Here is a 16,146-nt window from a genome sequence, read left to right on the forward strand (position 1 = left end):
AACATTTGATTTACATGTATTTATTGTAAGAAACAGCAAGATTCCTTTCTCTAATGTTTTACATAATTCAACTTGTGCAAGTTAATGTGTGAAAAGCAAATTAGGAATTTTGAAAGAAGCATCCGTAAAACTAGTTTTTAAACATGGAATGGCTATGGAGGTCCACCAGAGTAAAATAGTAAACAAAGGGGTCCATTGGTAAAAAAAAATGGTTGAGAAGATGCTTAGCAGCATTATGTTCTGAGTTCAAATTCTGTTGAGATTGACTTTGCCTTTCATCTTTCTGGGATTGATAAAATAAGCACTGGGGTCGATGTAATCGACGTACCCACTTCCACGAAATTGCTGGCCTTGTGCCAAAATTTGAAATCAATATTAATATTATATTAAGGCAGCAAGCTGGCAGAATCGTTAGCATGCTGAACAAAGTGCTTAACAGCATTTTGTCCACTTTCACATTCTGAGTTCAAATTCTGCCGAGGTCGACTTTGCCTTTTATTCTTTCGGAGTTGATAAAATAAGTACCAGTTGAGCACTGGGTTGATGTAATCAACTTGTCCACCACCCTGAAATTGCTGGCCTTGTGAAAAAATTTGAAACTAATATTTATGGTTTCTTGTCGAGTCTGTTGTTCTCAGTTCAAATGCCATTACAACTGAACATGCTAGATGCTTTGAAAGACACAGATGGTCAAGATCCAAGGGGGTGAGGTTAAAATATTATCTAAAAAGCAAAAGACTTCAGTCTCATCCTTGCTATATACAGTGTCCTTGGGTCAAACACTCACTGGATAAATCCATCTGGTTGTAAATAAGTACTATATATAAGTACTGTATATAAACTCAGTACTGAAAGTAGTGGAAGTAATACATATAATTATTTCTAACCCTGCAACAAGGCCAGCAGCTTTGAAGGAGGGGAAAATGGGTTTCGTCAACCCCAATGCTGAACTAGTACTTATTTTATCAACCCTGAAGTGATGAAAGGCAAAGTCAACTTCAGCAGAATTTTAATGTTATATTGCATATGTGAAGCCCTACCATATTTGTACTTTAGTTTGCAGAATACATTGCTGAAGTATTTTTCCTTAGCCATATTGATGATTTAATAATCAGAACACAACATTTTCTCTGTTTCAATATATATAAGTGATCAGTCTTTGTATTCAAATCAAGACTAAAATATGTTTGTTCTTTTAGCTCTAAAGATCAAGTTCACTCAAAATTGTCGCCTCCAATTTCCATTAATTAATCTGATGTGAGGTATCTCCCATGTCTGATATTTTTTCTTCTTTTGTTTTTTACACAGTCATAGCTCGTAGCTAGAACCCCAGGACATTTTTTTAAGCCTAGCACTTGTTCAATCAGTTTTTATTTATTTATTTATTTTTTTTTTTGCTGAACTGCTAAGTTACAGGAACGTAAATACACCAACACCGATTGTCAAGGGGTGATAGGGGACAAACTTAGACACAAAGACATGCACTCATAGATACATACACACACACACACACACACACACACACACACACACACATATATAACCAAAACATTCAAACACTGAGATTTGAAATCTATGTGTGTGTGTGTGTGTGTGTGACAAGCAGCTTCCGTCTACCAAATCCACTCACAAGGCTTTGGTCAACCCAAGGCTATAGTAGATGACACTTGCCCAACATGTCACGCGGTGGGACTGAACCCAAAACCATGTGGCTGGGAAAATTTTAATCAACTGATCTTATTTTGCTCCTTTTTGCCTTTAGATATGAAATAATCCCAGAGTGAGTTTTAAATACTACTTGTATGGATAATCTCAACTGATCAAAGTTTTTTTTTCAATTCATTGTAGTACGTATGTGATACTCCACCTTATCAATACTTGAGGATATTATCTTTATTTGGCTGTGTGAATCATATTGATAACTTTTAACCCTTTTTGTTACCATATCTCTGTTAAAATACTCAGCTTTTCTTTATTAATTTTGAAAATAAAATGTTTAATACAATAACTGCCATTATTAAACTGTTGTTTGGAACATAATTTAACATGAAATTTTAATGGCAGGTTTTAATTAGGGTGATTTTTAAAGATGATGTTTACGTCATAGAAATGAGGGTGATTTTAGGCAGGTTGATATCGAATATTATATTAATAACATTAATATTATATAATTTCTTAATATTATTAATATTCAGCCAATAGAAACCATGCCAAAGCAACCAATGGAGTCTGATGCAGTTCTCTGGTTTGCCAGCTCCTGTCAAACCATTCAACCTATGCCAGCCTAGAAGATGGACTTCGGAGGAAGAGGAGGATAAAAATAAAATAATTACCAAGTAATTTATTCCCTTCTGTGAGATCATCAACAGCTCTGTTGATACATGATTCTCCTGAAGAACCATCATTGCAGTGACCTGGTAAGGAGAGATGGAGAAATTACCAAAAACAAAAAATGTCAGTCTTGAATACTAATGAGATGAAACAAAGAGATGCTACTTCAATGACAAAGTATAAAATTCTAACAGTTGCAAATGAAATCCCATATTAGTTTGTTAAGTCGTTGGTACAACACCAAAGACTTCATCTTTATATAGTGATACAAGAGAAGACACACTGATATCTTGTTTTTCCTTTTATTTAATTTTCTTCTGCAGATCCCTAAAAGTATTTAAATTCAGCGCTCCAGCAAACAAAATAGTTGTTAATTATAAATTGCTTCCACTAAACAAAGTAATGTATGTATGTACGTACGTATGTATGTATGTATGTATGTATGTATGTATGTATGTATGTATGTATGTATGTATGTATGTATGTATGTATGTATGTATGTATGTATGTATGTATGTATGTTTTCATGCATGTATGTATGTATGCATGCATGCATGTATGTATGTATGTATGTATATATGTATGTATGTATCCATGCATGTATGTATGTATGCATGCATGTATGTATGTATGCATGCATGTATGTATGTATGTATGTATGTATGTATGTACGTATGTGTGCATGCATGCATGTAGGGACAAGCCCATTGTAGTTTGGGCTTCTACCACTAGAAGCCATTTGATGCAACCCTTAGACATCAGGCTGCAGACCAGTGTTGTCAGCTGAGGTCGTTCAGCTTCATGGTGCATCTTTGTTTTGCAATGCTTCTCCCCCGTTTGTCGATTTTTCTGATGACTTAAACAAAGGAACAGTGTGCTCCCATGAAATTCTGTTTTCTGCCAGAGAAAACAGCAGCCAAAACAGATGTCATGCTTCAAACAGCTTCCAAGGACCCTGCCATGAGCAAAACACAAGTTTACAAGTGGTTTTCACACTTTAGGGATGGTTATTTGTCGCTTGAACACCAACCTCGTTCAGGGCAACCATCAACCTCCTGAACAAATGAAAGCATCATGAAAATTCATGAACTGATCTTGGAGGACTGTCACTGAACAATTGACGAATTTGTTGACATGATTGGTGTGTTCTGGAGCTCCTGCCAACGAATTTTGAGTGAGGAATTGCAAATGAAGCAAAATTTGTGCCTCACTTGCTCGAGGAAGGTCAAAAGCAGTCACAACTGAATGCATGTCATGAACTGAAAGAACAGTTGGAAGTTGATCCAGAGCCTTTTCCGAAGGTCATCACTGGTGATGAAAGCTGGTGCTATGGAATTTACTGATGTGGAAGAGGTGAAGAAAAAAATGACAGAGGTGTTAAAAGGCATCACTTCTCAAGGGTTCCAGCACTGCTTCGAACAGTGGAAAATGCATCTGGACTGATGCATTGCTTCAAATGGAGAATACTTTGAAGGCAATAAAAGTGTAAATATGTAAAACTAAGTGAATGAAATAAGATTGCAAAATTCCAGTTTCTTCAGGGTATCCCCTTGTATGTATGTATATATATAAATAACACTCACTCAATTATATAATCCTATTATTCTCATAGAAGATAAGCTTGTAATTTCCAACAACACCTCTCACAGCATACAGAGATGACTTATTAAAAAAAGTAAAATGCTTCATTAATACAATAAACACCCAAACAAACAGCGACATTAGTGAACAACCAATATATTAGAGCCATATCATCACAGATCCAATATATGACCAACATCTACAGTCTCCCCAGAAGTCTTTGCATCCTTATAGGCTGCACAGATATCACAACCAGAGATCATCTGTTTGCTGAAACAGAAATATTCAAAAGGAGCAACTATTCTAACATGAAAGCTTTCATGCAGCTTGTTTTCGCAGCAAGTACCAACACTCACAGTGTCTGTCAATATAGGTTTGGCTGTCAGTTACCTTCAGACACACACGTAGGTGCTAGGACACTTCATTCCCAGTTATTTCGTCGTTGGTTAATTTGTCCCAGGTCAATTCGTCGTTGATCAGTTCCTACCCAGGTCAATTAGTCGTTGGTTAATTCATCCCAAAATACTCTTAGATGTGATTTTTGAGGGGAAGTTTAGAACAATCACTTTGGAATAAATTGTCGTTGGACAGTTTTAGATATATTTTTCCTTTCTTTAACCCCCGCCTCTCTTTCTCTCTCTCTCTCTCTCTATATATATATATATATATGTATATCATCATCATCATCATCATCATCGTTTAACGTCCGCTTTCCATGCTAACATGGGTTGGACGATTTGACTGAGGACTGGTGAAACCGGATGGCAACACCAGGCTCCAATCTAATTTGGCAGAGTTTCTACAGCTGGATGCCCTTCCTAACGCCAACCACTCAGAGAGTGTAGTGGGTGCTTTTACGTGTCACCCGCATGAAAACGGCCACACTCGAAATGGTGTCTTTTATGTGCCACCCGCACAAGCCAGTCCAGGGGCACTGGCAACGATCTTGCTCGAAAATCCTACGGGAGCCAGTCAGGCGGTACTGGCAACGGCCATGCTCAAAATGGTGCATCATATATATATATATATATATATATATATATATATATATATATATATATATATATATATATAATTAAGTTACAGTTAAGCTGGTTCCTATGTATTTCCCTGAAGAGAAGATTACATCTTTATCAACATCACCTATTCCTTTGGAAGGAACCATTTGTAATCTTCGAAACATATGTTGGAAATAAAAGAATTCATTTAACATATGCGTATTACTCCATTTATTAAATTTTTATATTTACTCAATTGCCCAAAATAACAGGGAGTTTCTACATCATAAACAGGTGTTACACCACAGTCATTTTATGATCTTTGCTACTCTGGTATCTATTAACCAATTTATTTTGTCGGAGTTAATTATTAACTAAGAGAAAATAAATACATATAATAATATATATATATATAAAGTATCTGCACTGAACAGTTTACGAACAAAGATTTTTCAAGCAAATCGAATTAAATTTATTCAATACGCCCACCCATGAACATAACCACCTGCAAAGTCATGACACTAGAGAAAAGAAAAATCAAAGTGGTAGATCAAGAAAATACCTGGCTTATCAAATTCTGTCAAACCATCCAACCCATACAAACATGGAAAATTGACGTTAAGTGATGATGATGATGATGATGATTACGAACAAACAAAAAAGCATCGTTTATCCTCTTCTTTTCGGTTTTTTTTTTCGTTATTGTTTTGCACCATAAATTGTACAATTATTATACTTTCTCTTACTCGTTTCAGTCATCAGACTGCAGCCATACTGGAGCACTGCCTTGAAGAATTTTTAGTCAAATGAATCAACCTCAGGACTTGTGTTTAAAGCCTAGTACTCATTGTATTTGTCTCTTTTGCTAAACCGCTAAGTTATGGGGACGTAAACACAGTAATACCAGTTGTCAAGCGGTGGCGGGGAACAAACACAGACACAAAGACACATGTGCGCATGCATGCACACACACACACACACACACACACACACACACACACATGTATGTTTTCATGCATGTATGTATGTATGCATGCATGCATGTATGTATGTATGTATGTATATATGTATGTATGTATCCATGCATGTATGTATGTATGCATGCATGTATGTATGTATGCATGCATGTATGTATGTATGTATGTATGTATGTATGTACGTATGTGTGCATGCATGCATGTAGGGACAAGCCCATTGTAGTTTGGGCTTCTACCACTAGAAGCCATTTGATGCAACCCTTAGACATCAGGCTGCAGACCAGTGTTGTCAGCTGAGGTCGTTCAGCTTCATGGTGCATCTTTGTTTTGCAATGCTTCTCCCCCGTTTGTCGATTTTTCTGATGACTTAAACAAAGGAACAGTGTGCTCCCATGAAATTCTGTTTTCTGCCAGAGAAAACAGCAGCCAAAACAGATGTCATGCTTCAAACAGCTTCCAAGGACCCTGCCATGAGCAAAACACAAGTTTACAAGTGGTTTTCACACTTTAGGGATGGTTATTTGTCGCTTGAACACCAACCTCGTTCAGGGCAACCATCAACCTCCTGAACAAATGAAAGCATCATGAAAATTCATGAACTGATCTTGGAGGACTGTCACTGAACAATTGACGAATTTGTTGACATGATTGGTGTGTTCTGGAGCTCCTGCCAACGAATTTTGAGTGAGGAATTGCAAATGAAGCAAAATTTGTGCCTCACTTGCTCGAGGAAGGTCAAAAGCAGTCACAACTGAATGCATGTCATGAACTGAAAGAACAGTTGGAAGTTGATCCAGAGCCTTTTCCGAAGGTCATCACTGGTGATGAAAGCTGGTGCTATGGAATTTACTGATGTGGAAGAGGTGAAGAAAAAAATGACAGAGGTGTTAAAAGGCATCACTTCTCAAGGGTTCCAGCACTGCTTCGAACAGTGGAAAATGCATCTGGACTGATGCATTGCTTCAAATGGAGAATACTTTGAAGGCAATAAAAGTGTAAATATGTAAAACTAAGTGAATGAAATAAGATTGCAAAATTCCAGTTTCTTCAGGGTATCCCCTTGTATGTATGTATATATATAAATAACACTCACTCAATTATATAATCCTATTATTCTCATAGAAGATAAGCTTGTAATTTCCAACAACACCTCTCACAGCATACAGAGATGACTTATTAAAAAAAGTAAAATGCTTCATTAATACAATAAACACCCAAACAAACAGCGACATTAGTGAACAACCAATATATTAGAGCCATATCATCACAGATCCAATATATGACCAACATCTACAGTCTCCCCAGAAGTCTTTGCATCCTTATAGGCTGCACAGATATCACAACCAGAGATCATCTGTTTGCTGAAACAGAAATATTCAAAAGGAGCAACTATTCTAACATGAAAGCTTTCATGCAGCTTGTTTTCGCAGCAAGTACCAACACTCACAGTGTCTGTCAATATAGGTTTGGCTGTCAGTTACCTTCAGACACACACGTAGGTGCTAGGACACTTCATTCCCAGTTATTTCGTCGTTGGTTAATTTGTCCCAGGTCAATTCGTCGTTGATCAGTTCCTACCCAGGTCAATTAGTCGTTGGTTAATTCATCCCAAAATACTCTTAGATGTGATTTTTGAGGGGAAGTTTAGAACAATCACTTTGGAATAAATTGTCGTTGGACAGTTTTAGATATATTTTTCCTTTCTTTAACCCCCGCCTCTCTTTCTCTCTCTCTCTCTCTCTATATATATATATATATATGTATATCATCATCATCATCATCATCATCGTTTAACGTCCGCTTTCCATGCTAACATGGGTTGGACGATTTGACTGAGGACTGGTGAAACCGGATGGCAACACCAGGCTCCAATCTAATTTGGCAGAGTTTCTACAGCTGGATGCCCTTCCTAACGCCAACCACTCAGAGAGTGTAGTGGGTGCTTTTACGTGTCACCCGCATGAAAACGGCCACACTCGAAATGGTGTCTTTTATGTGCCACCCGCACAAGCCAGTCCAGGGGCACTGGCAACGATCTTGCTCGAAAATCCTACGGGAGCCAGTCAGGCGGTACTGGCAACGGCCATGCTCAAAATGGTGCATCATATATATATATATATATATATATATATATATATATATATATATATATATATATATATAATTAAGTTACAGTTAAGCTGGTTCCTATGTATTTCCCTGAAGAGAAGATTACATCTTTATCAACATCACCTATTCCTTTGGAAGGAACCATTTGTAATCTTCGAAACATATGTTGGAAATAAAAGAATTCATTTAACATATGCGTATTACTCCATTTATTAAATTTTTATATTTACTCAATTGCCCAAAATAACAGGGAGTTTCTACATCATAAACAGGTGTTACACCACAGTCATTTTATGATCTTTGCTACTCTGGTATCTATTAACCAATTTATTTTGTCGGAGTTAATTATTAACTAAGAGAAAATAAATACATATAATAATATATATATATATAAAGTATCTGCACTGAACAGTTTACGAACAAAGATTTTTCAAGCAAATCGAATTAAATTTATTCAATACGCCCACCCATGAACATAACCACCTGCAAAGTCATGACACTAGAGAAAAGAAAAATCAAAGTGGTAGATCAAGAAAATACCTGGCTTATCAAATTCTGTCAAACCATCCAACCCATACAAACATGGAAAATTGACGTTAAGTGATGATGATGATGATGATGATTACGAACAAACAAAAAAGCATCGTTTATCCTCTTCTTTTCGGTTTTTTTTTTCGTTATTGTTTTGCACCATAAATTGTACAATTATTATACTTTCTCTTACTCGTTTCAGTCATCAGACTGCAGCCATACTGGAGCACTGCCTTGAAGAATTTTTAGTCAAATGAATCAACCTCAGGACTTGTGTTTAAAGCCTAGTACTCATTGTATTTGTCTCTTTTGCTAAACCGCTAAGTTATGGGGACGTAAACACAGTAATACCAGTTGTCAAGCGGTGGCGGGGAACAAACACAGACACAAAGACACATGTGCGCATGCATGCACACACACACACACACACACACACACACACACACACACACACACACACACATGCATATTTTTAAGATTTATTCACCGTTCACTTCTTGTGCATATTCTATGTACCGTTCATGCAGTTTTGGTTACTTTTTCATTTTATAACTTATTGCACCTGAGCACTATATACAATAAGTTCATTATTATTATAAGTATCTTCAAATTCCAGTTAATAGCAATAACATATCTAGAAAAAGATATTTACCTATAAATCCAACACTTGAGGAAGCCAACAGGTTTGTATTGCTTTGAGTAGATGAATCTGAGTTAGAGCCATTACAGGTTTCTGCAAGAAATATTTTTAAGACGTTACACAAGACCTAATGTTTTCCCTTTGATGACAATAGCAAATGTTTATAAAGATAGCTGCTTAGTTTGAAGGAAAATGCAGTAGCCATGGCCTTTGCCAGTTCTCTGAGACCAGTGAGAGAGATGTTAATAATGTTCTGCTTAAACTATTGCAAGGCAACACCTGTGATTAAAAACGTGAGCAGGAAGTGAATGACAAGGGATTCATGTTTTGGGGAGGAAGGATTGAATATAATTTTTAGTGTGAAGCCTAAATAAAGTGGGGTTAACACAACATGGGTGATTAGAGGAAAGACAAGTGAGATGGAAGTACTTGAGTAGTGGTGGTATGAGACCAGGCAGCTCAGCAAAGAGGCCATTATTGTAACAGTAAAAAAAGTAAGAGAGTAAAGGCAGTATGTTTTTGAAACAGAGGGTAGCTTTTCTCTAGATGTAGTGTGATGATGAAATGTGAAGTATAGTAGTATAATGTTGAGAACAATGAAAACTTTTTGAAAACTTTAAGTAGGCCTCTGAGCAGGTATTGCCACATTTTGGGCAAAATTTGATGCAGCTTCTCTGCTCGACTTTCTCTGTCATGATCACACACTACACACTTTCCTTCTAAGCATTGCTGTAAACAGTAGAAGTGAGCTAGAGCATTAAAACTTAATGTGCATGCACAGCAGAGTTTAAGGTCAACCTTTGCCAAGCAGCTTCACTCTGCATGCTTTAGCTTCGTTACTATGACAACAGTCTGGACACTTATTGATCAGACCACATATGTTTAGAGCTGTACTAACTGATGGCAGTAAGCTATGTTGTTTATTGTGGGATCATACAGATAACGGTAAAGATATGATCATATCTACAGAGTAATAAAGGAAGAAGGGTTGAAACAACACTCACCAGCAAGTGAGTTGACTGGAATGCACATCTCTCCTGGTAACTGGTAGAAATCCTTAACAGAAGCCAAAACAAATCCTGGCATGCACTGACATATGCCATCCTTACACTTCAGATGCTGTTCAGCTGCACAATCAGCAGTAGTGGTGCACTGTTCATTTACAATTGATTTTCCAGGTAACACACAAAAGCCATTTTTCAGCACAAATGGGAACTTGCAGCCACAGCGCTGTCTGGGTTTACATTCTGTTGAGGAAGGATAACAAACTGTTGTGCTATTGCACTCACTTCCAATGCCAGCAACTGATCAATACAAAAGTAAGATAACAGGAAAACAAAAAGATTTAAAACATGGATAATATAAATAATATCAGTATTAAGTTTTGGTGCAAGGCCAGCAATTTCGGGGAGGGGGTAAGTCGATTACATCAACTCCAGTGCTCAACTGGTACTTATTTATCAATCTGAAAAGGATGAATTTCTGCATTATTTGGGGCAATCAATTTATAATGTCTCAATAAACAAAGTTTTTGTTTTTCCATTTGGTGTGCAGATGTAGAGATTTTTCTAAGCTTGCTGCTGATGCTTTGTGAGGGTCTTCCATCTCTGTCGCTCTCATAAAATTTCTTACACACACACACACACACACACACACACACACACACACACACACACACAAATATACACACGCACAATGTGAGTGATATACAGAGAAATAGTGAGAAAGAGAGTATGGGAAATATATGGGAAGAGGGGGAATGTTTACAATGAGAAAATTTTAAAAGAGAGTGGCACACAGAAAGAAGGATTTTTTTCTGTAGCTGTCACAGATTTTTAAATTTTGAAATTAAATGAAAATGTTCAAATTTAGCATATTGATGTAATTTTTTACTCTGGATCTAATTTTATGATTCCTTTATTCCAGAAAAATTTTAGTAAAATACTACAGGAGTTTAGATTTTGATCATTTTTACCCAATCGGAAAAACAAGATTTGGAAGCTAGTATTTTCTGCATGATAGCAATCTATCACAAAATGAAAGCAAAAACATTGACAACAAAGTTTTAAACCAAATGAAAGCAAAGCATTACAACGAAAGTTGTCAGAAGTTTTAATAAGTTTTAATGAATAAAGTCATGTGAAATGGTCAAACAGGCATGTAAATAATTTACATAGAGATAGACAGAAGCCCTCGATATTGCATTACATGTCATATCAAGAGAGAGAGAGAGGAAGCAGCATGTATGAGAGATATACATACACAGAGAGTGATAAAGAGTGTGGTAAACATATATAGAGAGGGGAAAGTGTAATAGGCATGTAAAGACTGATAGACAGATAGAGAGAGGTAAATTGGTGATCTAAAAGTTGAGTTATTTCTTGTAGCAAATAATTTCGTTATTACTAATTATCAAAACTCTTCCCATTAGGACACAGAGTTTGAAAATCAAATCCGTTTTTCTTAAGGAAGTGCCGTTTTGGAGCTTCTCTGTGATATAAACACATACACACACACACACACACATACACTCTCATTGATATAATAGATATAAATTTTTCCTAGAAATTAGCCGATATGTAAATATGTCACATGAGATGTAAACACTCATATTCTGTATATAAACATATAAATTCACTGCATTAGTGGGTCTGAAAGGCCAATTATTTTCAACAGAGCAAATGCTTCAGTTTTCCTGTGCATGTATTTCTACAATTCATATCATGTCATTTGTTGTTGCAAGAGAACTGTGTTTCATTAACTTGTAATGAGTTCATATCCTACCATAGATATGGGCTCCTATAGGCTGATTTGTCCTAAATATATTACATGAAAACGAAAGTTTTTCACAAACTGACTCAGGAAGTTACTTTACTTGCTAGATACAGTAGCCAAGTGGAGGCGCAAAGGCCTAGTGGTTAGGGCAGCGGACTCGCGGTCATAGGATCGCGGTTTCGATTCCCAGACCGGGCATTCTGAGTGTTTATTGAGCGAAAACACCTAAAAGCTCCACGAGGCTCCAGCAAGGGATGGTGGCGAACCCTGCTGTACTCTTCCACCACAACTTTCTCTCACTCTTACTTCCTGTTTCTGTTGTGCCTGTAATTCAAAGGGTCAGCCTTGTCACACTGTGTCACACTGAATATCCCCGAGAACTACGTTAAGGGTACATGTGTCTGTGGAGTGCTCAGCTACTTGCACGTTAATTTCATGAGCAGGCTGTTCTGTTGATCAGATCAACTGGAACCCTCGACGTCGTAAGCGACGGAGTGCCAACAACAACAGTAGCCAAGTATCCTTCAAATCACACCATAGTATCTTAAAAAAAGGAGGGACACATGGGATAGTGAGAAAAACTAAACTATGGTCGTCACTTGCAATCATAGGTGATTTGGTATCAGCATGTACCATGTTTTGCTAAAGGTTTTAGGTACCCATATATGTTACAAGTATCCAAAAATCTATCACAACTCTCCCACTTTTGATTGTGCAGAACATTCAGGATGTGATAGCTGGAAGGAGAAAGGACTGCATCAGCACTAGTCTAGTATGTTATATATTGACCCTGAAAGGATGAAAAACAAATTTGATCACAGCAGAATTTGGACTCAGAAGGCAGAGAGCCAGAATAAAATATCACTATGTTTTCGGTCCAACATTCTAATAACTCTGCCAGTCAACCACTTTGTATAGTGAGTGTAGCCTTAGATACTCTATAGCTGAATAGAAAATATAGAGTGGTTATGACTTGAATGCATTTGATCATAGCTCTGCTCAATCAAAACTGATGTAGAACTAAAGAACAACAACGAACCTTCACTTGCAGCCCAATATCCTGATATGTTATGGGACAACCACTACATATTTTCTATAGTTTCATTATTTCATCTTTTAGTGATATAAATCTAACGTTGTTTAACACTAATTCAGTCTTCACTGATATAGGATAACATGACATGCTCATTGTGAACTGCATTAAGCTTATCACAAATTGAACCATGACAGCACAGATCAATAACCAGTCAAAATTTCTGCTTCGAGCACAAAAGCACACCCTGCTGACCATTCATCATGCTTAGGACAATTTGGAATCTTGGAGCAAAACCTAATTTTCTCATTTGTTTTACTATTCATTTGTCATTGACTCATTCAGCACAGTTTTTTTTTTTAACTCAATCTCCTGTGATAAACAAGGATAGATGTATATCTTAATGTACATACCTTTTCTACAAAACCCTTCTATCTCAAAGAAATCTTTACGACATGTACACAAGTATATGCCACAAGAATTCTGAGTACAAACACTGTTGCTGGGACACTGAATGTCTGTTGTGCAGTTTGATCCAATATTTTGAGTTGATACTTGTATCTCTGCTATTTCCATAGTGATATTTTCATCATGTACCAGTAAACTTTTAATTTGTGTTGAAGATTCTATGAATATAAAATGATACAATATTATTAAATTCATTCAATCATTAATATGAAATATTTCAAATATTAATATATACAAAAATTACACATAAATGATACACAAATAAGTCTTCTAACAGATCTTGGATAATACAATGTTTTTATGGACTTTATATCAGTCCTAACTTATAGAATACCTAATGTTATGCTTAATGGATAGATATCTAAAACATCTGAGATCCAGTTAACCAAAGTATTGCATGTGAATTCAGATAAAATCATAATAATAATGAAATTATTGTATACAGTGCTCAGGTGCACTACAACTTGTCAAAAGTGCGCATAAAGCATATGCAGTATTGTACAAATGTCTGGAAAGTGAACAGTGTATGAGTTAGATACATGCTTGTGTGTGTATAGAGGGGAGAAAATCAGGTGTAGTGTTGGCGAATCTCAGGAAGCATGGAAGTTTTGAAGGATGCAGTGCAAAGAGAGAAATTGTAAAGAAACCAGTCAAATGGAAGGTCAAGTTCTTGTTGCAAAATGGTAACCTGGGCAAGTCAGTGACTCAGAATTAAAGCTTCAGGTTGGGCCTCCCATGCAGGTCAGATCAAAGGATAAAGGCCAAACTAATATGGATCACCTCTTCCCAGAGGTAAAATGGGTTTGCATAGGGCCAACACCCCCCTACTTAGAAGAAAAGCAAAGTTACAGAAACATTTCAAAACTAACAAGTCCTGGGAGAGGCAGGCTTTCCTTTGGGAAAATATATGAGGCAGAGTACTGTAGCAGATCTGAAAAATCAGGGATCCAACCGGAGAGTAGCAGAAAAGACAGTCAAAAGTCGAGAATGGTAAAGAATAGTCATCAATAGCCTGCCTATGGACCAAGGAGCTTAAAAAAACAAATGTACCAGTGGAATCCATATATATTTATATACTCTTTTACTCTTTTACTTGTTTCAGTCATCTGCTGGAGCACTGCCTTTAGTCGAGCAAATCGACCCCAGGACTTATTCTTTGTAAGCCTAGTACTTATTCTATCGGTCTCTTTTGCTGAACTGCTGAGTAACAGGGACGTAAACACACCAGCATCAGTTGTCAAGCGATGTTGGGGAGACAAACATATACACACACATACATATATATATATATATATATATATATATATATATATATATATATATATATATATATATATATACATATATACGATGGGCTTCTTTCAGTTTCCATCTACCAAATCCACTCACAAGGCTTTGGTCAGCCCGAGGCTATAGTGGAAGACAGTTGCCCAAGATGCCGCGGAATGTGACTAAACCCAGAACCATGCGGTTGGTAAGCAACCTACTTACCACACAGCCACTCCTGCGCCTAATACATGTTTAAATACACTATACATATATAAACAATAAATACCCTGATACATGGTGATGCTTTCATCATCTCTGAATATATTTCAGCTTATTCTGATCTTTTAGTTTTAATGACTTTCTTTCCTCACAACTGCCTATGTGAATGCTATATTAGTCACCACTACTGTTTCCCATCAAAATTTTTTTTGGCCTTGCAATAGGAAAGCTGTTTTTATTTTCAACTTCCATTTTTTTATTATTCAATAACTAGCACTTGTTATACTTCCATAGATTTTAGCTGTCATTGAGAACAATTACATGAATATTATATTTTTCATAGTATGCCATTTCATAACACAAACTATCAAACATAACTCATTCTCATTTTCAAATGTGAAATTTTCATTTCCCTAAAACTGAATTTCATTTATGACTTACCTTTATTAGTGTTGTTATTAACGCTATTATTATTATTATTATTATTATTATTATTATTATTATTATTATTATTATTATTATTATTATTATTATTATCATTATTATTATCATTATTATTATTATTATCATCATCATCGTTGTCGTCGTCGTCACCATTATCATCATCATTAGTGTTATCATCATCGTTATCATTGTTATTGTTTAATTTTGAGGCATTAACCGAATGTGAGAATTCAGTATAATTTGACTTTGAGGCATTACGCCAGCCTGTTAATTCACTATAATTTGACTTTGAATATGTAATTCTTGTTGGCTCAAACAGTTCTTCTGTTGAGGAAGCATTGTTGCATGGGTCTGAAAGGAATAAAATAAACAGTCCATGATTATTTGTAAAGGAAAATCTTGAAGAAAGCAACAAATAAACACAAAATAATTGTATAAACAAAATTTATAAACTAGAAACTTCTGTGTTGTTCTTATTTGTTTTCTTCCAAAACTATTCTACAAGAACTTTCCTGGGTTTTTTTTCAATGAATTGTAGCCCAATATATGTCCTGAACATCAAATGTCCATTATAGCAGTCCTTGGTGAGTGGTTAAGAAGCTTGCTTCCCAACTATGTGATCTCGAGTTCTGTCCCATTGTATGGCACCTTAAGCAAATGTCTTCTACTATTACCCTGGGTCAACCAAAGCCTCTCACTCTTTCTAGTGACCAAATCTACTCAAAAGATAGTGGCTGGCCTGGGATTATAAGTAAAAGACACTTGCCAAAG

General features: G+C 36.2%; 1 protein-coding gene across 1 annotated transcript in view; it reads right to left on the reverse strand.

The window, feature by feature from the left end:
- The window catches only part of LOC106871192 (uncharacterized), a 45,450-nt gene that overhangs the window by 1,712 nt on the left and 27,592 nt on the right, over positions 1–16,146 (reverse strand). The window contains exons 10-14 of the mRNA XM_089365840.1: positions 15,373–15,726; positions 13,389–13,601; positions 10,172–10,471; positions 9,180–9,260; positions 2,334–2,414 (exon numbers count right to left, since the gene is read on the reverse strand). Of these exons, the coding sequence (XP_089221966.1) occupies positions 2,334–2,414; positions 9,180–9,260; positions 10,172–10,471; positions 13,389–13,601; positions 15,373–15,726 (1,029 nt within the window). The remainder of the gene's footprint in view (positions 1–2,333; positions 2,415–9,179; positions 9,261–10,171; positions 10,472–13,388; positions 13,602–15,372; positions 15,727–16,146) is intronic.

Source organism: Octopus bimaculoides, chromosome 18 (genome assembly GCF_046866305.1).
Source record: "Octopus bimaculoides isolate indiv1 chromosome 18, ASM4686630v1, whole genome shotgun sequence".
In the NCBI taxonomy this organism is placed as follows: Eukaryota; Metazoa; Mollusca; class Cephalopoda; order Octopoda; family Octopodidae; genus Octopus; species Octopus bimaculoides.